Source organism: Muscardinus avellanarius (genome assembly GCF_963383645.1).
Source record: "Muscardinus avellanarius genome assembly, chromosome: 1".
NCBI lineage: Eukaryota > Metazoa > Chordata > Mammalia > Rodentia > Gliridae > Muscardinus > Muscardinus avellanarius.
Genome location: NC_137786.1, coordinates 184571165 through 184596966, shown reverse-complemented (window position 1 = coordinate 184596966; position 25802 = coordinate 184571165). Strand labels below are relative to the sequence as shown.

At 48.5% G+C, this 25802-nt stretch overlaps 2 protein-coding genes across 2 annotated transcripts; one reads left to right on the top strand and one right to left on the bottom strand.

Moving 5' to 3' along the window:
* Nucleotides 1–475: 475 nt before the first annotated feature.
* On the top strand, nt 476–13007 carry LOC308259240 (uncharacterized protein C11orf16; the record flags this gene model as incomplete). The annotated part of the gene is made up of 5 exons (XM_080690119.1): nt 476–618; nt 3101–3254; nt 4248–4482; nt 5039–5662; nt 12811–13007. 5 exons carry the CDS (start codon nt 476–478, stop codon nt 13005–13007), a joined length of 1353 nt encoding a protein of 450 aa, XP_080546245.1.
* Nucleotides 13008–15627: 2620 nt separating this feature from the next.
* On the bottom strand, nt 15628–25054 carry AKIP1 (A-kinase interacting protein 1; the record flags this gene model as incomplete). The annotated part of the gene is made up of 4 exons (XM_080714942.1): nt 24842–25054; nt 24102–24182; nt 20564–20668; nt 15628–15771 (listed from the first exon to the last, which is right to left on the bottom strand). Exons 1-4 carry the CDS (start codon nt 25043–25045, stop codon nt 15628–15630), a joined length of 534 nt encoding a protein of 177 aa, XP_080571068.1. The 5' UTR covers nt 25046–25054.
* Between the last annotated feature and the right edge of the window lie 748 nt (nt 25055–25802).

Below are 25802 nucleotides of genomic sequence, written 5' to 3'. Positions count from 1 at the left end.
GCGCAGCTGCCCCCACCCCGTAGTCCAGCAGGTGCCGGGTTAGGAGGGCGCCTGTGGCCTGGGCTCGGGGTCAGCGAGTCATCAGGGCTAGGGCTGTGGAGGGAGAGCGTGTCACCCCGCAGCCGCTGCCCCTGGGGAGGAGGGAGGAGGAAACACTTTTGCGGGCTGGGCGTGTAGACTAGGTGCTTTCCGGGTCCCATCTCCGGGTCGCTGAGGCCAGAGCTGAGCCTGTGACGGATTTAAAGCGGCCTTCTCTAAAACCCACGCTTGTTTCCCGAGTTGGGGCGCCCGAGGCAGAAGATCGGGAGGAGAACCAGGGGCGGGGGCGCGGGCGCGCGGTCTCCGGGAGGCGCCCCTGCGCGGAGCCCCGGCCTCCCGGGCGCCCTCTGCTGGCCGCGGGCGGCAGCTCACTAACCGCGCGGCTCCTTCCAGGTGGCTCCTCCTCCGAGGCCGCGCAGTCCTCCCGCGGCCCGCGATGCCTTTGCCCAAATACTGCAGCGTGGCCGCGACCCTGAAGGGCCCCGGCTGGGACCGTGCCGCTCCGCCCTGGGGCCTCTCCTTCACCTGCCCCTTCGCCCTCCGAGCGCCCTGGCTCCCCGGGCCCTGCGCCCTCCCAAGGTACCCGCCTCTGCCCTCTGCGGGAGGAGGGGGCGCACCCCTTTTCCTTTCTTCTTAGCTGTGGACGGTGTCCCACGAGGGAGAGAACTGACATCCGCAGTAGCCGACGGGGTCCTTTACTGTCCGGAGTAGGATCGGCACGGAGGAGAAGTCTATCACCCGCGCCCAAACTGTGCGTCCAGTGGCCCAGTGGCCCGGGGGGCCCGGGCTCGCCTGGCAGCACCGCGGGGACGGTCAGGGCTGTGTTCGTGAGAGCGCGCGGCCAGCGATGACCTTTACAGCGCTCCTAACTCGTTTTGCCATCCAGTATGAGATTGGCTGCGGCCCATGTGAGAATTAGGGTTTCTGCGGCCAACCACAAGACCAACCAGGGGTCTCCAGGTCCCTCCTGGACCCTCGGTCTCCATCCTGTCAGTTGTTTGCAGGGTTAGGGTTTGTGAAGGGAAGATCCAGCCTAGCCCCAGGAGTCGCTGCCCATGGGAAGGAAGAAGGAGAAAAAACAGACATACATTCAACTACTAATATCCAGATGTGTTAACCAAGCCGCAGCCAACAGGCTTCCTTCACAAGTCCTAACCCGTGACACTTGGAAATCCGCAGCTCTCCTATTCAGAAATCCGGGATTCTCCTGATAATATCCTTTTTTTGTGTGTGTGTGTGTGTTACTGGGGTTCCTGGAAGCCCTTATACCTCCAGGTTACACTCCCAGACTATCATTCATCTCTCTCTCTCTCTCTCTCTCTCTCTCTCTCTCTCTCTCTATATATATATATATATATATATATATATATATATATATATTTTTTTTTTTTTTTTAATTTAGAAACAGGGTCTCTTAAGCCAGCACGGCTGGCTTCGAATGAGCAAAATCCTCCTGTCTCCGCCTCCCAAGCGCGGGGATTACAAGCATGCGCCACCACGCCCGGCTTATACTTCTTTCTTTCTTTTTTTATTTTTAATTAAACCTAGGGGCATTGTACCTCCGAGCAACATCCCCAGTTTTTTTTTTTTTATTATTCCTTATTTTGAAACAGGGTCTCACTGAGTTGCAAAGGGCCTCACTAAATAGCTGAAGCTGTCAATGAACCATGAGCCTCCTGTCTCAGACTCTCAAATGCTGGGATTACAATTGTGCACCACTATACCTGGCTTCTATTTTTTATTTTGAGACAGGGTCTCACTAAGTTGCAGAGGGCCTCACTAAGTAGCTGAGGCTGGCTGCAAACCTGCGATCTTCCTGTCTTAGCTTCCCAAGTACTGGGATTATAAGCGTGCAACGCCACACCCAGATCCTGAATAATATCCTTAAGTGTGCCTGCAGCCAGGTCCTGGTGATGCACACCTGTAATCCCAGCAACTGGGGAGCCTAAGGAGGAAGATCGCAAGTTGGAGATCAGCCTGGGCAATTTAGGGGGACCCTGTCTCAAAATTTAAAAAAAAAATAGAAAAAGGGCTAGGGATGTGGCTCAGTGAACAAGCACCCCCAGGTTCAATCCCCAGTACTCCAAAACAAAACACCAAAGTGACCAAAAGAGGGCAAAGGAACTTCAGCCTCTAGCAGATAGAAACTGTGTAAGACCCAGAGGTCAGTCCCAGGCTACTCAGCTCAGCGTGCCTGAGCCAGGGACATGTCAGCCCGAATCCTCTTTAACTGCTCCCTTTCTAGATTCACCTATTTCAACCATCCCATTCAAGGCCAAGTTAAACATCTTTGTATTCAGGTTTGCCCACAGAGCAGCTTCCTCAAAACCCAAACCCTCACTCAGTGCTCCCCGCCCCCCACCAACTGGCCTACCCACAAAACTTCCCAGAATCGGCCTCTCCCTTTTCTGCCCACTACCCCTCATCAGCTCCTCTGTGCCACCTGCTCCAGCACTTCCTCGTCCCTCTGACCCACAGGGCCAAGTGCCACACAGCTTTGCTCCTTTGGCACAGCCGCCCGCATCACCACCCCTCATCCTGGGACCCTGAGCCCTTTCCTGGTCTGTTGTTTCATGTCAGAACATGCACTAATTAATTTAAATATGTCAAGGCTAATTATGTCTCTGTTATCTTTCTTTCCTCTTTCTTTCTTTTTTCTTTTCTTTCTTTCTGTGTGTGTGTGTGTGTGTGTGTGTGTGTGTGTGTGTGTGTGTGTTAGGAACCCAGGAACATTTTATGTCTTGGTTACATTGAAACAACTTCCAATACAAAAATGATGGTTCTCCCACAACACTGCAGTTTGAAATAAAGCAGCTATGTATTCAAAACTAAATAAAAATTTAAAACAATGATGGCTTCCTGTAATGTCCTCACCTTTTGTCCCTCCCAAAAGGTTACCTCATCGTACTGGAAGAATGCCACAGAACATGGATTTCTGTTTCACAGACCCAAGTGTGTCATTCACATGGGGCAGTGCTCAGGTCTAACTACAAAAAGAGTTTCTCCGTGTGTTTAGGGTTTGGTGTTCACCCCTAATTTTGCTTACTTTCCCCTTTCCCAGGTATTCTTATCTCCCGTGTCTCCACTTTGCTGACCCAGCATGGCAGGGTCCTGGCTGGCTGGGAAGAGCTGGAGAAGCTGCTGATACCTGGGTCCTGGCAAAAAGGGAACCAGATGGCTTTTATTACCGAGCTCAGATAAAGGCAGCTCCAGAGGCAAGTCCCTGACCCCCAGCGCGCTCTGCTGGGTGGCCCATCCTGCCTGACTTGATTAGCATGTGTCCAGCACTTGGGTTTCTTGGCACAGACCTTCTGTAGCCAGATGGAGAAGTGAACATGGAATGTCAGTGAGTGTATTGGTTTGCGGGGCTGTGTAACAAAGTGCCAGAGACTGAGTGACTTCAGCTGTAGAAATCTCTTGTCTCACGTTTCTTGAGGCTAAAGCCCAGGCATTGGCAAGTTGGTTCTTTCTAAGGGCTGTGAGGAAGAATCTGTTCCACATCCCTCTCCCAGCTCTGTGTGTCTGCTGGCAATCTTTGGTGTCCTCCGACTTGTAGAAGAAGCATCGCCCCCAGTCTCTGCCTCTGACTTCACCTGGCGCTCTCCTTGAGTGTGTGTCTGTCCAAATTTCTTCCGCTCTGCCTGTTCTGTCTGCTTCAGCTAGCTCTAAGCAGTGCCTGTCCTGACCCTTCTTTGACGGATCTCGCTGTTTGCAAGAAAAACTTGGAGTCTGGTTCTGGGACATCTATGGATTGAACAGGAGCATTCTACCTCTGAGCTATACCCCCAGCCTGGTTTCGTTTTTCATTTTGAAACAGGATCTTGCTAAATTGCTGCCTTGCTAAGATGCTGAGGCTGGTCTTGAACCGTGATCCTCCCAAGTACGGGATTATAAGCATTTGCCACCATGCTCGGCTTCCCTATTATTCTTTTCTTCTTTGCTTTTTTTTTTTTTTTTTTTTTTTTGGTACTGGAGATTGAACCCAGAGGCATTCTACCTTTGAACTACAACCCCAGTCCTATTTTTTTATTTTTAATTTGAAACAGGGTCTCGCTAGGTTGATGAGAGTCTCACTGCCTCCTGAGGCCGTCTCCCTGTGATCCTCCTATCTCAGCCTCCCAAATCCTGGGATTACAGGTGTGCACCACCATGCCGGGCTCCCTGTTGTACTTCTCATGCCAAATCAAATTCTGTTTTCTCTCTCATAGCTGGAGAGACGGGGGATCCTGCTTGTGGAATTTGAGGATCCCCCAGTCCTCGGCCCAAAGCTGCCATCCGAGAGGCAGCGCGTGGTCCTAGAGGAAGACGTTGTTCAGCACTCACCATCCATGGACCGCTCACTGCGACCCGGGGACAAGGTACTGGCACCCTGGGAGCCAGAACAACAGCGCTATGGCCCTGGCACTGTGCTCTGGGACCTGCAGACCAGAGACCCCCAGAGAGGTAAGGGAAGCCGCTCTGACCCATCAGTCCTCAGAGGGAACCAGGCTGAGGATAAAATAGCACACAGGGGGCTTAGCGCCATTAAAAAAGAACCCGTGTGCCACGGCTTGCCACTTAACTCTGGGGTGGCAACAGATGCATGTTCATATCAGGGAAAATATAAAAGTATCATGTCTATGTGGGCTAGCCAAACCATGGAGAAGTGGTGGGGTTGCACCATGACCTACCGCCCATCGGTCCTTCAGGGACAATTGTAATTCAGAGAATGACAGGAGGCCTCCACCAAGAGTACATTTGGGTTTTCATGAAAAATGCCCCCTGCCCCCAGGTCATTTCATGGCCCAGGAGACAGGGAGCTGGTGCCCTGTACAAGCTGCAGCGGTGCAGTTGAGAGGACGGCTCCCATGGCTTCTCCAGGGAGAGGGGGGTGTGAGGAACCAGGTGGAGCAGAGGGCAGGGCTCAGGCTTAGCCTTTGCCTCTGGGGAGAGGTGAACCCTTTTCCACCTGCAAGAGAGAGGTAATTAGAATAAAATGTTGCCCTTTTCTCTTACACAGCATCCAAGGAAAAAGAAATCACTGTTCACTTCTGGAACGGCAAGACAGCTAAAGTGCCACCACGTGGGGTCAGGTGGGTGCCCCCCGCTGTCTGGATGAAGGCTGTGGAGAGGCTGCAGAAGCCTGGCCCCTGGGAGCACCCCAGCCCCCTCCTCCAGGCCCCCTGCTGCTCCCTGCTGAGGCCCGCTGTTGGCTGCAGCACCCACAGGCCCCCTCTGGACGCTCCTTGCCTGTGCCATCCCTGCCGCCCCCAGGCCTGCTGCCTCTGCTGCTGCCCCTTGAGGGGCCCCACCTGGTGGCCTCTAAGTGGGACCTCAGAGGCCACAGCCACAGGACTCCCAGAGTCAGAGCGGAGGCCCACAGCACAGCTTGTGCCCCTCGACGCTCCTCAAGACGAGGCGGCAGCAGTGCCCGCCGCCTTGGCTGTTTCTTCCTGCTCTTCCTCTGGTGAAGAGGGTTGGGAGGATGAGCTGGAGCTGGGCCTTCCCCAGAGACTGATGGTGAACAGCTCCGTCAGCACTGACCCCGCCCTTCCCACGATGTCTCCGAGGCAGAGCAGTCCCTGCCAGCCCCCGTGGAGGTACTGGAGGAGGAACGGGCCTGAGCCACAGCCCGGGAAGCCAGGTAAACCGAGCGCGTGGGGCTGTCTTCCAAGGCAGGGCTGTTGCCTCCTTCCACGCAACTCTCAGGAGTCCAACACACCTGTCCACTTGGTTGGGCGTGGAAGCAATCCAGGGAAGACTGGCCATGTGAAGGGAGACTGTGAGAAGATGGAGGTGGTGGGTTTCCATGGAAGCTACAAACAAGAGAGGAAGGATGGGCTGGCCTTTCTGTTAAGGTCCACACCTCTGTTCAATATCTTTTTCTCTCTTCACTCTTCTCTACTGATAGAGAAGACAGAGCCCTAGTTTTTGCTTCCTGGAAGGATTGTTTTGTTTTGTTTTTTGTCTAGATGAACAGTTAAAATGCCTCCCAGGATTGACTAGAGTTGATGCCTGGGAAGGAATGATATTATTCCTTCAAAACACAGTTGCTCAGTGATGCATGCCTGTTAACCCCAGTAGGTGGGAGCCTGCGATAAGAGGATTGCAGGTTCAAGGCTAGCACACAGTGACTTGGTGAGACCCTGTTTCAAAATAAACAGGGTTGGAGAGATACTTCAATGGCAGAATGCCCCTGGGTGGTCCATTCACCAGTAACACACACACACACACACACACACACACACACACACACACACACAGCTCCTGAGTAAGTCAGAGTGGAAGAGCCAGGCACTGCCTTCTGCTGTTTGTTCTTTATAAGCAGTAGCTGAATGGCCGTCTGCAACCATTCCCAAGCTTTTTCATCTCAAGCTGAGGACTGCATGACACACCGTGGTAGGTCTGGGGAGCAGTATATTATTAGTCTGCCTCTGACCGTCCTAAGTTCCTAACAGGGCCTGGAAAGAGCAGAAGCCAGCCGGGTGTGGTGGCGCACACTTGTAATCCCCACGCTTGGGGGGCAGAGACAGGAGGATCGCGCAGGTTCCAAGCCAGCCGCGTGCGCTGGCTTAGGAGGACCTGTTTCCAAATAAAAATGTAAAAATAGGTCTGGGAGTGTAGCCCGGAGGTAGAAGGGCTTCCAGAAACCCCAGTACCACAAAAAAAGAAAAGAAAAGAAAAGCCTAGGTCAGCTGGCGGAGCCTGTGAAGGAGGTGGCCAGGAGGAGCCCAGCCCGAGGTTAGATTCTCGGAGCCCCAGAGCCACTTATTTGTGTAGTGAAGAAGCATCTGGGGCAGGCATGCTGAGTGCTGAGGAGAGAGGCACCGCCCACACCGGGACCCACTGGGAGTCCCTGTTTGAAACTATTGCCCTCTTTCTTTCTTTCTTTCTTTCTTTCTTTCTTTCTTTCTTTCTTTCTTTCTTTCTTGTGGTACTGGGGTTCCTGGGAGCCCTTCTATCTCCGGGCTATACTCCCAGACCTATTTTTTATATTTTTATTTGGAAATAGGGTCTCTTAAGCCAGCGTGGCTGGCTTGAAACCTGTGTGATCCTCCTGTCTCCGCCTCCCAAGCGTGGGGATTACAAGTGTGCGCCACCACGCCCGGCCTATTGCCTCATTTCTAGGACAGCTGTTCAGCCTGAAGGACTGCTCACCTGTGAGGATTTCACTCTCACCCCGCGTGTGAGGACTTCATTAATTAGTTTCCAGTTCCGGGAAGTTGAGAAATTGTTCCTACAGTGAGCTTTCTTGGGTGGCTTCTTTGTGTGCCAGTATTGGGAAGAGGCATCAAAATGTATTAAGGTGCTGATATTGGAAAATTGCTTTGATAATTTCCAAAGTGTAAAATATAGTCAGAGCCTAGGTGCTGTGCAAGCACTCAGGCAGGGAGGGGGCTGCAGAGTTCCTCTCTGTCTTTGCCCTTCATTCTAATCATTAACCTATAGTAAAGGCCTTAGAGTCAACTGAAGCCATTAGCCCTAAAATTACAACACAGGCAACCGGTGCCTCTGTTTACCTCCTCTCCTCTGGGATCCGGCTTGGGCACAGGAAAGGTAAATTTAGTGTGCAGCTTCAAAGCACCCTAGTTGATGAGCAACCAATACTGCCCAATACAATAGACCCGAGAGCCAGGTAGATTCTTGACCCTTGCACTTAGGAAGTGCACTGTCTGGAGACTAAGAGGCACCACCTGGCTAAGGAATAAGTAACTAGCCCATTGCCTTGGTAATGCTGATGAGAAAAATACCAATACAAAATCTATTTAAGAGTTGGGGTCCCAAAAGGAGCCAGAGTTCCATTTTCGGGCTCCCCAGCATGCGGGTCAGCATGCTGCTTTTTCTTTCTCTTCTCTATTTCTTACTGCTCTATTTCCTAATTTTGTAATAAAGATTTGTTAAAGCTGCACTGAGCTGCCTGTTAGTTTTAATTTTTCTATTCAACCAACCTTAGTTGAATAAGAAAAAGAAAAAGAACCCCCGCCATTCAAACCATAACACTTTGGACCTTGGGCTTTGGCATGGGTAGGGGGACTGTCTGCTGCAGCTGTGTTTTACATGAGGATTGCAGGGTTTCTCTGGCTTGCAAGCTGTGGGCCCTTTCCCCCCTCTGATAGAGAAACAATGAGAGAGAGAAAAATCCATCAATGTCCAGCTGAGTTCTTTCTCCCCTAAGAGGAAACTGTGTACTGAAAAGAGAAGGTGGAAAGCCAGGTGTGGTGGCGCGCACTTGTAATCCCAGCACTTGGGAGGCTGGGACAGGAGGGTCACAGGTTTGTGGCCAGCCTTAGCTACTTAGAGGCCCTCTGCAACTTAGTGACACCCTGTTTCAAAATAAAGAATAAAGCTAGGTGTGGTGGCGCACGCTTGTAATTCCCACACTTGGGAGGTGGAGACAGGAGGATCGCGCTGGTTCGAAGCCAGGCTTGCTGGCTTAAGAGACCCTGTTTTCAAATAAAAAAATATAAAATAGGTCTGGAAAGGGTAGCCCAGAGGTAGAAGGGTTTCCAGGAACCCCAGTACCACCAAAAAAAAAAAAAAAAAAGAAAAGAAAAAGAAAAGAAAAGAATAAAAAATAGTGCTGGGGGTGGTGTAGTTTGGAGGTAGAATGCCCCTGGGTTCCATCCCCAGTACCAAAAAAAAAAAAAAAAAAAAAAGTGGAGGAAGTGTCCCGGGCTCCTGTGAACTGAGTGATCTCACAGTGGTGAGCTGTGTCTGCAGCTTCTGGGAAACAGCTGTTTCTGAGATCTGTCCTCTCAACAAGTGATGATACCCAGAGCATGGCACCCAGAGCTGGTTTACATAGCTTCCACTGCCTCTTGCCTCAGCCCCACCTAGAGAAAGAAAATCTATACCTGCCCACCAGAAAAGAATCTGTGGGAGCAGCTGAGACAGCACCAGGCTCTGCCTCAGGGGGAGGAGAGGCCGTGCTGGTCAGACATGCCCCGTTACCATGTCTCCGCTCCTGCTCCTGGCCTTGCTCCTCAGCAACCACTGGACTCGTTCCAAATCAATAAAGCCCAGCTTTCCCCTGGCCCTAAGCATATACTGCTCTTGTTTCCACTGCCCAAAGCCACTTAGCTCACTCTCCAGTCTCTTTCTCTCCCCATCACTGTATTTATTTATTTATTTATTTATTTATTTATTTATTTATTTATTTATTATTTTGGGGGGTCTGGGGATGGAACCTGGGGGCATTTGACCTCCTAGCTATACTCCCTGCCCTATATTTTATTCTTTACTTTGAAACAGGGTCTCACTAGTTGTGGAGGGCCTAAATAGCTGAGCATATCCACGAACCGCCATCTTCCTGTCTCCACCTCCCGAATGCTGGGATTACAAGCATGTGCCACCATGCCCGACTCCATCACTATATTTAAACAGATCCACTCCAAAGCCCTCCCCCAACTCTAGTAATTGACCAGAGGCTTTGTGCAGTGGCAACACCTATGATCTTAGACACTCAGGAGGCGAAGGCAGGAGTTGCACAAGTTCAAGGCCAGCCTGGGCAACCTGGTAAGACCCTTTCTCAAAATAAAAAATAAAAAAGGCTGGGGTTTGCTTGGTGGTAGAATACTGAAAAAAAAAAGGTAAATATAGAAAGTATAGTCTCTTCAGGTACCATACTTCATTATGATCCAGGAAAAGATTACTTCCTGGGGCTGATCCATGAGCATCATCAGGCATGCTCCAAAATCCATGGACAACATGCCTGAAATGGGGCCTCCCAGCGAATCAGCCCAGCAGTATGGGCAGGGCTCCTTCCAACTTGCCCCGGACAGTTTTCTTACATAGTATGTTGTCCAGAATTCCTGCATATGTGCAGCAAGAGCAGTCTACTTTTGGGGAGATATTTTCAAAAATTCAAGGTGGATTGGATTGGATCTGTCTGCCTCTCCTGAATACTGGCCAACACCACTGCCGCCATCTTGGTCCATCTCCGCCAAACTTTTTCTTACATAGTATGTTGTCCAGAGTTCCTGAGCATGTGGGGCAGGAACAGTCTACTTTTGGAGAGATTCTTCAAAAATTCAAGGTGGATTTGGTTGGATCTCTGCCTCTCCTGAATACTGGCCGCTGCCGCCCTCTTGGTCTCTCCTAGAGTGTGTTGTTGTTAAGTATTCCTGTGCATGTGCAGCAGGAGCAGTCTGCTTTCTGATCTCTTCTGGGATATCCCTCCAAAAATCACTTTTCTTTCACTTTTCTCGCAGCGGTGGGCGCCGGGCTGCAGTCTTGGCTCTAATTCCACCGTTTTCCACTCTCTCTCCTATATTTCAGATAGGATGTGATGACTGGAAATGTTTCTGTGTATTGTCCCATTCAGCTATTAAATCAAAATCTGTCGTCCAGGGTTTCTCGGGGGATGCATGTCCTATTGGGCTACTATCACCGCTGCGGTCCTGGTTGCTGTTGCAGCTGCAACTGCAGCAGCCACCATCTTCCTCCCTCTTCAATCTTCTTTAATAAAACAGTACGTGTCTTTTGCAGGAGGCCCACAGCTTCACCACAGAGAGCGGGTTCTGCTGCTCTGAGCGCACCCAGCCCCAGGGCTGTGCAGAGGAGCGCGACAGCCAGAAGTGCCCTCGGCTCCCGGGTTGCACAGGCTCTGGCCAACCGATTATGAGGGGCTCCATCTGATGCGCCCCGAACATTTTTCTTACATAGTATGTTGTCCAGAGTTCCTGAGCATGTGGGGGCAGGTGTGGTCTACTTTGGGGGAGATTTCCTCAAAAGTTCAGGGTAGATTAGAATGAATCTACCTGCCTCTCCCAGATACTGGCCGCTGCCACCGCCACCATCTTGGCCCTCCTCCCAAGCATTTTTCTTACATAGTATGTTGTCCAGAATTCCTGAGCATGTGGGGCAGGAGCAGTCTTTTTTGGGGGAAATTTCTTTAACAGTTCAAGGCAGGTTGGATTGGATTTATCTAGCTCTCCGGAATACTGGTTGCTGCTACTGTCTCTGCCATCTTGATCCATCTCTTCTCTCTTAAATTTTAGGTAGGAAGTCATGGCTATAAATGACTCTATATATTGTCCCAATCAGATATTAAACCAAAATCTGATGTCTGGGGTTTCTCAGGGGAATACCTGTCCTATTTGGCTGCTGCCAGCTATTGTTGCTGCGGCTGCCGTCTTATCGGAAATCTCTCCATATGATTGGTTTTTAATCAGTATTAGATATCCATACTTGTTATCAGTTCAGTCAAGTACTGATGCTCAGGTCTTGAACTGGCCTCTTATGAAACCTCTTGTATGGGCCCCTCTGCCCTCCACTTTCAGATCCTTTCAGTGTTAGGCCACGAGAGGTCACTGATTCCAGCAATCCATGGGAGGCCAGAGTGTGGGCTGCAGGTCCTCATGGCGTTACCCTCCTTTCCTTATGACTGAAACAGGATTTGATGTGTAGTTTCAAAACAGATTATAAATATTCCTTCCTTTGTACATTGTTCCTCAAATTCCCCTTTTTTTGCCTCAATCAATTTCTTGAAACTTGTTTTTTTTGTTGTTGTTTGTTTTGTTTTTTGCGGTACTGGGAATGGAATCGAGGGGCATTCTACCTCCGAGCTACACCCCCAGCCCTATATTTTATTCTTATTTATGTATTTTGGTGGTACTGGGGTTCCTGGAAACCCTTCTACCTCTGGGCTACACTCCCAAACCTATTTTTATATGGAAACAGGGTTTCTTAAGCCAGTGTGGCTGACTTCGAACCTGTGGGATCCTCCTGTCTCCGCCTCCCAAGCGCGGGGAATACAAGCGTGCGCCACCACACCTGGCTTATTCTTTATTTTGAAACAGGGTGTCACTGAGTTGCAAAGGGCAACTCACTCAGTAGCTGAGGCTGTACTCAAACCAGGTTCTCCTGTCTCAGCCTCCCAAATGCTGGGATTACAGGTGTGCACCACCACGCCCGGCTTGAAACTTGTTTTTCCATCAGCCTACTTTCACCTTGTGATCGTTGTCATCTGAGTCACTGATAACGTTGATGAGTGAATAAGCAGATGCTCCTTCAGTGGGTGGCAGCTGCTTCTCTCTCTCTCTCTCTCTCTCTTTTTTTTTTATCCTACTGGCTATTTGGAAACATGTTTGAAGCCTGGCATGGTGGTACATGCTTGGAATCCCAGTATTTGGGAGGCTGAGACAGGAGGAACACAGGTTCAAAGACAGCCTTAACAACTTAATGAGGCTCTCAGCAAATTAGTAAGACCCTGTTGTCTTTTTCTTTCTCTTTTTTCTTTTTTTTTTGGTGGTACTAGAGGTGGAACCCAGGGGCTTTTCTACCTCCGGGCTATACTCCCAGACCTATTTTATATTTTATTTGGAAACAGGATCTCACTAAGTTGCTGAGAGCCTCACTAAGTAGCTGAGGCTGGCTTCGAACCTGTGCGATCCTCCTGTCTCAGCCTCTCAAGTGCTGGGATTACAAGCGTGTGTCACCACGCCCGGCTATGACCCTATTTTCAAGTAAAAAATAAAACAAGGCTGAGGGTACAGCTCAAAGGTAGGATACCCCTGGATTCTATCCCCTGCACACCCCCCAAAAAAAGAAAAAGAAAAACATGTCTGATAACTTATCCCCAACTCCATACCTGGGTATCATAATAACCTTTCCCAAAACATAATGGCCACAAATGATTAACAAACTTTATTTCTCCTTAAAAATCCTGAACAGATACTGAACTTACAGATACTTAGGTTCCACCATCCTTGATACAGTTCTACTTGTCATTGAGACTAATCTTATAAGAATGATGACATATTCACCATGCCTAATTGATTTTGGATTTAGGAACAAGACGTTGCAGCACCTGGAAAAAGAACAATAAACAGAAGAGAGTGGTAACCGCAGTAGTGGGGATGACCAAGGAGCTGGCCCCGAAAGCAACCCAGGCAAAACCAGCACAGACCCTGCAGAGGAAGCTGAGCACAAACAGCCGAGTCATGGGATCAGGGCACATCCAGGGGCAAGAGTCCCCCTCAGACTAAAATCCCTGAGGACTCAGGTAAAGCACAATGGCTGAGAAGGGGCTTCCAGGGACTCCTCACATGGTTCTTAGGCCCCTTGAGAATGATGAAACCTGTGGTCCTCTTTCCCAGAAAGTTGTACCCACCTAGTTTTATAGACAGTTTTAGAAGGCTTACAGAACCCCAGCCCTATTTTTATTCTTTATTTTGAAAGAGAGTCTCACTAAATAGCTGAGCCTAGCCATGAACCTGTGATCCTCCTGTGATCTCAGCCTCCAGTACTGGGATTACAAGCATGTGCCACCACGCCCGGCTTCTAGTCCGTTCGTTCTTTCTTTCTTTCCTTCCTTCCTTCCTTCCTTCCTTCCTTCCTTCCTTCTTTTCTTTTGTGGTACTGGGGTTCCTGGAAACCCTTCTACCTCTGGGCTACACTCCCAGACCCATTTTTATTTTTATTTTTTTTATTTGGAAACAGGGTCTCTTAAACCAGCGCACGCGCGGCTGGCTTTGAACCTGCGCGATCCTCCTGTCTCTGCCTCACAAGCGCGGGGATTACAAGCGTGCGCCACCACGCCCAGCTTTATTCTTTTTTTTTTTTTTTTTTTTGGTGGTACTGGGGTTCCTGGAAGCCCTTCTACCTCTGGGCTACACTCCCAGACCTATTTTTATATTTTTATTTAGAAACAGGGTCTCCTAAGCCAGCGCGCGCAGCTGGCTTCGAACCTGCGCGATCCTCCTGTCTCCGCCTCCCAAGTGCGGGGATTACAAGCGTGCGCCACCACGCCCGGCTCCTTATTCTTTATTTTGAAACAGGGTCTCACTAAATTGCAGAAGGCCTCACTAAGTAGTTGAGGCTGTCCGCAAACTGTGATCCTCCAGTCTCAGCCTCCCAAGTACTGGGATTCAAATGTGCATCACCACACCCGCCAGAACCATACTTTATCCCTGGTTTCTTGAAGGGTGTGTGTGAAGATCTCCATTTAAATCCTTCTCTAACTTAAGGTGCTGGTCCTGGGTCTGCTTTACTAGGCCCTCTATTCATGGGAGTCTGTTCCTCCTAGGAATGCTAAAAACTTTAGCTCTAAAACTTTGTTTACATCATATAAAATACTGGCATTTTTCCTGAGGAAACACTTGCTGTGATCCAAATGAGATGATTCACCAGACAATACTGTTGCTATAGTTTTAAAAAGCTTGGAACACTTTTTTTTTTTTTTTGGTGGTACTGGGGGTGGAACCCAGGGGCTTTCTACCTCCAGGCTATACTCCCAGACCCATTTTTTTATATTTAATTGGAAACAGGGTCTCACTACATTGCTGAGAGCCTCACTAAGTAGCTGAGGCTGGCTTCAAACCAGTGTGATCCTCCTGTCTCAGCCTCCCAAGCACGGGATTACAAGCGCGCACCACCACACCCAGTTTGGGACACTTTTTTAAATCAGTGATTTTTTTTTTTTTTTTTTTGGTGGTACTGGGGTTCCTGGAAGCCCTTCTACCTCTGGGCTACACTCCCAGACCTATTTTAACATTTTTATTTAGAAACAGGGTCTCCTATGCCAGCACGCGCAGCTGGCTTCGAACCTACGCCATCCTCCTGTCTCTGCCTCCCAAGCGCGGGGATTACAAGCGTGTGCCACCATGCCTGGCTCTAAATCAGTGATTTTTGATCCTTAAAATTATAGCTAGTTGCCGGGCGTGGTGGTGCACACTTGTAATCCCAGCACTTGGGAGGCTGAGACAGGAGGATCATGCAGATTTGAAGCCAGCCTCAGTTATTTAATGAGGCGCTCAGCACCTTAGTGAGACCCTGCTTCCAAATAAAATATATAATAGGTCTGGGAGTGTAGCCTGGAAGTGAAAGGCCCCTGGATTCCATCCCTAGTACTAAATGCACACACACACACACACACACACACACACACACACACACACACACAAATTATAGCTAGTTTAAGACTCTGGGATTCTCTCTCTCTCTCTCTCTCTCTCTCTCTCTCTCTCTCTCCTTTCATAGGAAGTTAAAGCATAATGATGCAGAGGGGCTGACAAGTCTTTCTTCACTGGAAGGAGGCAGTACACAGGCCGGGTAAGAGTCAGACAAGCAAGGACTCCCCACAGATGAGCAGCAGGGAGCACCTGTCTCCAGGCGCAGGAGCTGGAGGCCCCGCCCCAGTGCTCCCCGGGGGCCTGAGACACCTGAGGACTTCCACAGCAGCCTCGGGGTGTGGCTGGCCTGCTGTGGGCAAATGCATCCAGACTCTCTGCCATCTTTGCATAAAGCCTACCGCTGTCCATGTGGACATTGTGTCTGTCCTCTTTAATACCAATAAAAATGAGTTCTCTTCATTTCCAAATCACTCCCTTTATTATCATAATTAACCTTTACTTGGAAAGCCAGCAGTAAAAACTATTCAGACAGTGTCACCACATTATCACTTCCAGGCAAATGAGGATGGGGGATGTCTACATTCTCCAGTTAAAATGGGCACTGAAAGAGACAGATTCCAGTTCCCAGGAAGGCTGATCCTCTGCAGCCAGCACTAAAAGCAGGATTAATGCATGATTATTAAGAGAATCATATAAAGTCTTTATTCTTCTTGCTACTTAAAAAAGAGTGCTGCGGTGGCAGCGACGGTCACCATCATATGGGGAAGACCAAATCCACACTTTGTCCTGAGTCAATGGCTACCACATGAGTCTTCCTGGTTAAGGCATCTGAGCCCACGGTGACAGAATAGGTCCCAGGGTAGACTTCTATGTAGAGGTCCTTAGCGGTGTTCTCAGCCTACAAGGAAAAGAGGGTAGAGAAGTTTAGAGGTTGCTATCTCAATGCCTTCACCAGGCTACCTCTGTGCCAGAGGTCTAATGGGATTAAGTGCTCCCCTGGAAGACAGATCTCATTGTCCAGGCTCAGCTTGATCACATAATATCACTGTCATTTAGGTAAGTATCAGCCTTTCCTTATGCTTGTTTCCTTACTTCTGAAGCTGTGATAAGCCAGGCGTGGTGGCTCACGCTTGTAATCCCCGTGCTTGGGAGGCTGAGACAGGAGGATTGCATGGGTTCGAAGCCAGCCTCAGCTACTTAGTGAGGCTCTCAGCAACTTAGTGAGACCCTGTTTCCAAATAAAATAGAAAATAGGTCTGGGAGTGTGACCCGGAGGTAGAAAGCCCCTGGGTTCCACCCCCAGTACCACCAAAAAAATAAATAAAAATAAAAAATAAAGCTGTGATAATACCTCCCTCACAGATAAGCGTGTGAAAACACTTCATAAATGTTAAAGTGATACAGGAACGCGAAGGATTATAAAAAGAACACTCAGAATAAGAATGACGCAGAAGAAAAGGCTAATGGCCGCTGTTTCGCACGTGTGGACAGAGATTGGCAATCATGGCCACGCCCCTTGGAGCGCTGAGAACCAGTCCTTCTAACTGTGCTTTGCCAAGTTCGTGATCAGGAAGATGAAGCATTCCTTTTCCTAAAACTAAGAACAATATGAGTGGATGCCATTTTGTCAAGGAAGCAGCAAGACAGCTGGCTGGCGAAGCCCGCCTGCGGGGCACCGGCTCCCCTGTGGCACAGAACCTGGGCGCCGGAGTTGATGTGTTAGAGCCGCACTGAGGGAGAACCGTCCTCGGAAGCCAGACTTTACAGGTGCTGGGAAATAAGTCATGGCAGGTGCGAAGGCGGAGGATGGATCTCAGTTCAAAGGGCAAAGTGCCAAACCGGAGGAGAATCAGTAAGCGCCAAGGTGACAGCTGTGAGGCCACTCTATGCTTGCTCAATGCTCGGAGGAGCCATGGGCAGAAGCTGACTTTTTTTTCCCTCCTTCTCTCCTTTTTTTTTTTTTTGGCACTGGGGATTGAAACCAAAGGTATTCTACCTCTGAGCCACACCCCAGCCCTATTTTTATTGTTTATTTGGAAACAGAGTCTTGCTAAGTTGCTACGGGACCTTGCTAAGTTGCTCAGGCTGGCCTCAAACATGCAATCCTCCTGCCTCAGCCTCCTAAGTACTGGGATTATAGGATGTGCCACCATGCCCATCTGGAAGCTATCACTTCTAACACTACACATGGGGAAAAAGAGAAAGTACTAGCCAGTAAATCCACTAACAGGAATAAATGAGAATATTTATACTTTTATAAAACTCCCTCCCCCTTGCCTTGCAGACAGATTTGAAGCCATTTTTTTTTTCAAAAGGAATTTTTTTTTTTTTTTTTTTTTTTTTTTTTGGTGGTACTAGGGTTCCTGGAAGCTCTTCTACCTCCGGGCTACACTCCCAGACCTATTTTATATTTTTATTTGGAAACAGGGTCTCTTAAGCCAGCACGTGCAGCTGGCTTCGAACCTGCTCGATCCTCCTGTCTCTGCCTCCCAAGCGCGGGGATTACAAGCATGCGCCACCACGCCCGGCTTTTCAAAAGCAATTTTATGTTACATCTTTTCATACCCAGTTGCTACAAAATTGGAGGTCTACTATGAGATAACTGATATGAATGCACATGACCATGCCATAACTATTTACTGATTGTCAACTGTGTAAATAAACAAATCTAGGTTTCAGAAAATATAGCTGTATCAGAACTACAAAAAGCCAAAGTTGCTTCATCTGCCTGCACACAGGGCCATCCTGGATAAGCCGGACCACTGACTTCAACCCTGGAGCATCAGGAAGATCAGCACTCCCAAACATGAGCAACGATGGCAGGAGCACCTAAGCCTGATAACTTATATTTGTCCTAGAAGTAAAATCTTTTTTTGCTTTGTTTTGTTTTGCGGTATTGGAGATGAAACCCAGGGGCACTGTATTTCCAAGCTACACCCCCAGCCTCATTTTTTATTCTTTATTTTGAAATGAGGCCTCACTGAGTTGCAAAGGGCCTCACTAAGTAGCTGAGGCTGCCCTTGAACCAAGATCCTCCTGTCTCAGCCTCCCAGATGGTGGCATTACAAGCGTGAGCCACCATACTTGGCTTCAGAATATTCTTAAATTGCAACTAAGTAGCATATTCCAAATCCTGGACAGTGGTAAATTGTATACAAACAAAAACTAAGGAATTTATTGCAGCAACACGCTGAGTTCCTTTCCTCATAATTCTAGCCCTTTCAAGTTCCAGAAAGATTCCCTGTGCTCATGAACTAGTAAATATTGTTTCCTAACAATGAAAAAGCCCATCATCATTTTTGTTTTAGAGAACCATTTGTGGAAAAGGGGGACAAATGCTTTGGAACCCGATATCTCACCAAATGTATATGTTTCGGAATTTCAGAACTGGCTGCACTTTATAAGCTGGGAGGTCAGGCCCTCCTGCTGCTGGAACAGATGGTGGAATTCCAGCAGGACCCAGTGCCAGCCCAGCTGAGCCATAGGAACTGAGCTGCGAATACTTGACATTCTTTCCAACCACAACTATGAGTTCAGGCACAAAGAGCATGCCTGAAACTTCAAACGAAGGACGGATACCAAGAAAACAAATTGTATGCCAATCCATAATTTTGTGTACCCTCCTTGAGTATAAAAACATCCCAACTGAAAAATACTGCAGATCCAGTGTGAATAGCTGTATCACTAACGGGTCAGCAGGTTCGTGGGTCCGCCGTGGTGGTGAAAACGGCACACTAGCGCTTTTGTACTCACGGGCTGGAATGCCTCTGGAGCAGGCTCTGAGGTCTGGCAGATGCCTTCTGAACTGAGGGATGCCTTTTCTCTGTCATATCTCTGAAGAGACAAGTGGAAGAGGCAAATAAAAATAATGATCCGTGCTCAACCTGTGCCTCCTGGATTGGAAAGAGAAACTTTCTCCAATCTTATTAGGAGGATCGTTCTAAGTGCTTTTTCCAAGGTGTCACCTAAGTTGTTAAGGCTCTTTTTAGTGAATTCCGCAAAAGGCATTTTTAGTCAGATGCTTACAGTGACTTATCCTTACACAAGACCTGAATTTAAATCCTATTTCCTTCTATTTACTAAAAGGGACCAATTAAGTTCTCTGCGCCTTGGCTTGCTAGTCTATAACATGGGGCTACTAGATTGCAGGGGCAGCTGAAAGGGCAAAAGTGATGACATTTGACAGGCTCTCAGAACATGTAATTCTTCGTGTTTCCCTGGTAGTGGGGGTTCCAGAGGGAATAGGCTGACCGATAAAGCCAATTCCCTAAGAGGCCCTACTTATATTTTATAGGGAGGGGAGTGACTGTTCCCAACATAAAACCACTGAGAAGCTGGGTGTGGTGGCGCACACTTGTAATCCCAGCATTCGGGAGGCTGAGACCGGAGGATGGCAGTTCGTGGACAGCCTCAGCTACTTAGTGAGGTCCTTTGCAACTCAGTGAGACCCGGTTTCAAAAATAAAAGAATAAAAAATAGGGCAGGGGGTGTAGCTCGGAGGTCGAATGCCCCTGGGTTCCATCCCCAGACCCGCAAAAAAACAAAAGACAACAACAACAAAAAACAAACACTGAAGGTCAGGTGCACTTAAGTAAGAGAGTACAGGCTATCCCAAAAAGGGAGCCCAGGATACAGGCTCTGGCAGCTCTCTACACCCCAGGAAGGAGCACGGGGTGCTTCCGGCCTGCGCCCAGCTCTCACCCCTGTGCTGGCCACCTACACCTCCTAGACTCCTTCACTCGAATACCCCAACGGCCCGAAGGCCAGAGAAGTTCAACGTAGGGATAAAGCACTGGACTTTTGCTTTTTGAGTATAACTAGGAGAGTTTAAGAAAAAACAACAAACAAACAAACAAAAACCGACTACTCTCTCCGCAAAACCCACCAGCAACACCACCGATTCATGTTTAACAAGTAGAACCTCTGGCTTCCTCACAGTGACATACAGAGAGGCCTGTCACTGTTATCTTCAGAAAAAGTATTTTGTGAGTTGAGTGTGGTGGCACATACCCGGAGCCCAGCTATGTGAGCAACAGAGGGAGAAGAAAGGGGCGAGAAGAGACTATTTTGTGAAGAGAGCCCTCCCCCTTGCACTTCCTTTTTAAAAATTACCAAGGACATTATAGTTATTGCTCTTGGAAAGATATGTAATTATAAAAACATTTCTTCTAGCCGGGCGTGGTGGCGCACGCTTGTAATCCCCGCGCTTGGGAGGCAGAGACAGGAGGATCACGCAGGTTCGAAGCCAGCCGTGCGCACTGGCTTAGGAGACCCTGTTTCCAAATAAAAATGTAAAAATAGGTCTGGGAGTGTAGCCCGGAGGTAGAAGGGCTTCCAGAAACCCCAGTACCACCAATATATATATATATATATATATATATATATATATATAACCCATTTCTTCTATCCCTAAATGTAGAAGAAGACATATAAAGCTCTTTCTTTAAGCAGACCCAAGAATCCCACAGCCCAGTGATGCAGGTTCAACTAAAGATGCTACAATGAAACCAGGCTCCTGATTTGGACAAATTACTATTTCATAATTACTGCAATAAGTTCTCTAAAGCTGTGAGTTGATACATTTCTGTTGAGCGCTATAATACTGAGTTACACAGGCCTCTGATGATAAAGAGTCCAGCAGGAGTGCCCCAAAAAGAGCACAGAGTGCAGGCCAATTTGAAGATACGTACCTCACCGTGCTCTGCGTATGAGCACGTGGGGAGCTCCAACTTCCCCCTGTGGTACCGATAGACGTGGGTTGCCCCTCCTTCATCTGGCACAGATGAGTAGTATTTCTAGAGAAGTAATGTGAAAGACATTGGGTAACCAAGTCATCTGGTCAATTTTTTTTAAAAGAGCAATACTTGAGCGGGGCATGGTGGCACACATTTGTAATCCCAGTACTTGGGAGGCTAAGATGGGAGGATCACAGGTTCTTGGCCAGTCTCAGCTACTTAGTGAAGCCCTGTTTCAAGATAAAGAATAAAGAATAGGGTTGAAGGTGTAGCTCAGAGGTAGAATGCCCCTGGATTCAATCCCAGTTCTGCAATAATAATAATAATAATAATAATAATAATGATAATAATAATAATAATAATAACAAAAAAAACTTGGGCAAAACATTATCAAAGGGGCAAGAACACAAAGGCAAATGTGGTGTGTGTGTGTGTATGTGTGTGTGTGTGTGTGTGTGTGTGTATTGAACCCAGGGACAGTGTGTGTGTGTGTGTGTGTGTGTGTGTGTGTGTGTGTGTGTCTGAGGATTGAACCCGGGGACATTCTACCTGAGCTATCTCCCTGGCCCTATTTTAGTTTTATTTGGAAACAAGGTCTCACCAGATTGATGGAAATCTCACTGCTTGCCGAGGCTGGCCTTGATCTTCTAGTCTCAGCCTCCCAAGTACTGGGATTACAGCACTTTCACCTATGCATTTGACAGAACAAGCTACAGCCTGGGCCAAGTGGCTCGGAGAAGGAAACTGCATTTGGCATTACTTTGCTGCCATCTGCTGCCTCTGGAGGGCAAGGACTCTGGCCAGCTAAAGGTGGGCTGGACCACATTCTCAGCCAGGTTAAACAATTTAAACATCTTTACCTCAATGTCAAATATACGTGTCCTTTCCTTTTCTGATAAATTCTGATGAGGAGTTCCATGTTTACTGTCTAAATCTCAGACAAGGACATGGGAAAAGAGGGACACATTTCCTTGGGATTTAGAAATACAGCAGGAAATGAAACATAAACCCCAGAGCTATGGAGCCCGTCTCCCCAAGGTTCCCATGCAGGGGAGTGGGAGGAGAGGTCTCCAGTTTCATAATAATCCAAAGGATCAGAAAACACATTTTTCTTGTCTATTTCCTTCCTCCCCCTCGAAGTTAACCTCAGATTTGCCCTTGATAATGACTAATGATGAAGACATCACAGGCCTGCTTGTTTTGAACATACTGCAGGGAGAAGCCAAGGAAAGCACTCAAAACATAGATCTGATGATACATTTTAGGGACTGCTTCAAAGCTGTGGAGGCAAGTCCTGAGTGCTCTTCTAGACTCTAGAAAGCAAAGTAGTCATGAGACTCCTTTCCAAACAGACCTGAACTAAAGCATGACCTGAAAACCAACATGAAGAACACCAATTTGCTAAACCTCAGACCAAAGACAAATATTATTCCTTTTACTAAACCATGAACCGAGTGTTTAAGTTAATCACTTCACAGTAGAGCTGAGGTTGTAGATTTTTCTACAACTATCTCAGGACAAAGAAGAACATGAAAATGTCTTTTGGGCCATATCTCATTGGTTGGAATGCTATTCTTGTCATGGGGATTTTAATGAGAGAAGTAGAAAGATTAAGAGTTAAGACGTGTGTGTGTGTGTGTGTGTGTGTGTGTGTGTGTGTGTGTTACCAGTGATTGAATCTAGAGGCATTCTACCACTGAGCTAACACCCGCAGCCCTATTTTTTATTCTTTATTTTGAAACAAGGTCTAAATTGCAGAGGGCCTCACTAAGTCGTTGAGGCTAGCCTCAAACCTGCAATCCCCCTGTTTCAGGGATTATAAGCATGCATCACCACGCCTGCTAAGAGTTGAGATCTTAATATATGAAACGGAGTAGCAGGATAGAAACAAGGGATGCACTTCCTTCTCCTTTATAATGCAGTATGCTCACAGTCATAGAAGGCTCACAGGATGGTAAGGCTAGAAGAGACGGGAGTCTGGTGTTACTTCAAAAGGAAGAGTACACTTTTCATGCAGGCGATTTCCTTCAGTGTTAACTGGTCTGCCTTCAATGTTCCCTCTAAAGTACTTAAAGAAGACTTAAGTATATGGGTCTTTCAGAAAGGGACTTTATTAAAACCTTTGTTCAGGGGGAAAGCCCACCAATTGTTGTGTGCATGTATGTCACTATTATTGGTGAGACTATAATGCACCATTAAAAAAATAGTAAAAAAAAAAAAAAAAAAAAAAAACCTTTGTTCACCCTCCTTCAACAAATGGTAGCAAAACCTCAATTAAATCTTGCAAACTATGATGATTTGCTGGTGTTCATCTCTCAGTGGAAACCAAAGAAGCCCGTGAAGTCTAGAAAGGACTTGAGAAACCTTAACTTTTTTTTTTTTTTTTTTTTTGCAGGTCTAGGGAGGGAACCCAGGGGCATTCTACCTCCGAGCTACACCCCCTGCCCTAAATTTTATTCTTTCTTTTGAAACAGGGTCTCACTAAGTTGCGGAGGGCCTCACTAAGTAGCTAAGGCTGGCCGCAAATCGCGATCCTCAGATCTCAGCCTCCTGAATGCTGGGATTACTGAATGCTGTGCACCACCACACCTGGCTTTAACTTTTCTGAGACAAGAGGATCGCAGGTTTGCGGCCAACCTCAGCTACTTTAGTGAGGCCTTCCGTAACTTAGTGAAACCCTGTTTCAAAATAAAGAATAAAAAATAGGGTTGGGGTATAGCTTGGGGGTAGAATGCTCTTGGGTTCCATACCCAGTACCACAAAAGAAAGAAAGAAAGAAAGAAAGAAAGAAAGAAAGAAAGAAAGAAAGAAAGAAAGAAAGAAAGAAAGAGGAAAAGGAAACCTTACCTTTACAATGGTAAGCTAAAATGCATCAATAAGCCCCAGGTGCCCAGTGCTTTCCCCGGGTTCTCCTTGTTCTGATGATGTCTTAGGTCAAAGACATTAGAGCCAGTCGGGAGCAGAACATGGGTCTGATTCATAGGAACCACAAGCCCCTGACCCGGGATCTACATCTGTTCTACATAATCATCACTGTCACCGACAACCTCCTAATAGACCTACCAGGACACACTTAAACAATCGCCAGGGACTTGAAACAACATCAGAGGTTAAGATCTAATGTACACACTTTCAGTTTTTATTTAAATACAGTTTGAAAACAAAGAGGCCAAGTTCCAGTTTAGAGTGATCCAGAGGAATGTTTTTGTTTTTAACTTCAGTTCAAAGTTTAAAAATATTTGTTTTAATTTAGAATTCAGCAAATAAGCTATTTCCCGCAACTAGACTGAAAGCTCTATGAGGATGGAGATGTTTTTTGGCTTGTTCCCTGCTGTATCCTCAATTCCAGAGTTGGGAATGACTTCTAACTTGCATGAAGGCCTGCACGGGAGGGGACATACGAGTATACCGATTCTCCCCAAATTCCAGAAAGATCCACAATGAGTTCATAGGTCGGCGATCAGGGGCAAGGCTTCCTTCTTACCCGACTTACCCCGCACTGACTTGAAGTATAGTCCATGAATTCAGCCATTGTTCTGAAGGAAGCACTAAGGGTTGGGCGCCCTTCTTCTCTCTATTTGAATAGAAGGCAAGTCAAGGGTGAGATCTAGGATTCCCTTCTAGAGAATGAAGCCATTTTGGAAATAGCCTTTTTACTTCAGGAGTAACAAGGTTTATTTATTTATTTATTTATTTATTTATGGTACTGGGGGTGGAACCCAGGGGCTTTTCTACCTCGGGGCTATACTCCCGGATCTATTTTATACTTTATTTGGAAACGGTCTCACTAAGTTGCTGAGAGCCTCACTCAGTAGCTAAGGCTGGTTTCGAACTTGTGGGATCCTCCTGTTTCAGCCTCCTAATACTGGGATTACAAGAGTGCGTCACCACGCCTGGCCAGTTACAAGGTTCTTAATGAGAAAGAATTTCAACTCAGTAAAAGAGCCACACAACTTATCCAAGACCTAAAAAAAAAAAAAAAAAAGGGTTTGCTGGCTGGGTTTCCTCGAGTATCAGATGGTAGCATGTAAGAATTTTTTTTTAAAGGAATCAGCCAAAACCAAGCACTATCATTCTACCGCTACCCAGCAAGAATCTGTCAAAAGTAAGTTCAAAATATTTTCCATTCATTACTCTGATAGTTTCCATCTTCCAACCAAGGGTGGGATCCCTGGATGCCGGCAGGCCACCGCCGGGCAAATGACAGGCTGGTCCCCAGCACCTGGCCCTCACCTCTCCTGGGAGAAGGGGCCGTCTTTCTTGGTAGGATCCTTCCCAAAAATGGGCCCCCACGCTGCCTCTGGGACGCTCCTGAGCATGCCAGTCCACTGCCCTCCTCTTGGCCCGCGCCAGCACTTCTCGCCCCAGCCTAGCCGAGCGCTGCAGGGAACGTCGGTCCACCCCGTTCAGCGCCGCCGCCGCCAAACAGCTCTCCATGTCTCCCTGGGCGGGCACAGACCCACAGACACCGGCGGGTCAGCCAGACCGCCCCGATCCGGCTCCAGCTGCAGGCGGGGGCCCGCGCCTCGGCCTCCCCGGCCACCACCGCTCCCCGCCTGCCCCAACGCGCACTCGGGCGGGCGCCGGGGCCTTTCGGGGCCACTTCCGCGCCCTCCCTGGGCGGGACCTCGCCCGCCTCGGCTCCAGGCGCTCGCAGCGCTCTCGGGGCGGGGCGGGGGCGGGGCTGGAGGCGGGGCAGGCGATTGGTGGAAGGCCGGGGGCGTCGGGGGCGGGGCTGGAGGCGGGGCTGGAGGCGGGGCAGGCGATTGGTGGAAGGCCGGGGGCGTCGGGGGCGGGGCGTCAGGGGCGGGGCGTCGGGGGCGGGGCGTCGGGGGCGGGGCGTCGGGCGCGCGACCCGCGCGGGTTACCAAGCCAACTGCTGGGCCCCGGGTTTCCAGGGCCGAACCCCCAGCCAAGGGGCCTGGCGCTCAAAGGTCCTGCGCACCTCAGCTTGGTGAACCTGGCCTGAAGACACCAGGTGGTCTCTTGTTGGACTAAAAAATCGTGGGGACTAAGACCAGTGTCACCAGCGCCTCTTTTGGCTGGTCTCGATTCTGCGGTGTCGGTACTCATCCTCACTTTGAGGTGGTTAGACAAAGTCAAACCGTGCGGCCGCCGAGATGGCATCTGGACAGGAGGGCTCCGTCTGGCCAGTCTGACAGCTCCGGAGGGAGGCCAGCGAAGGCGGGGTTGT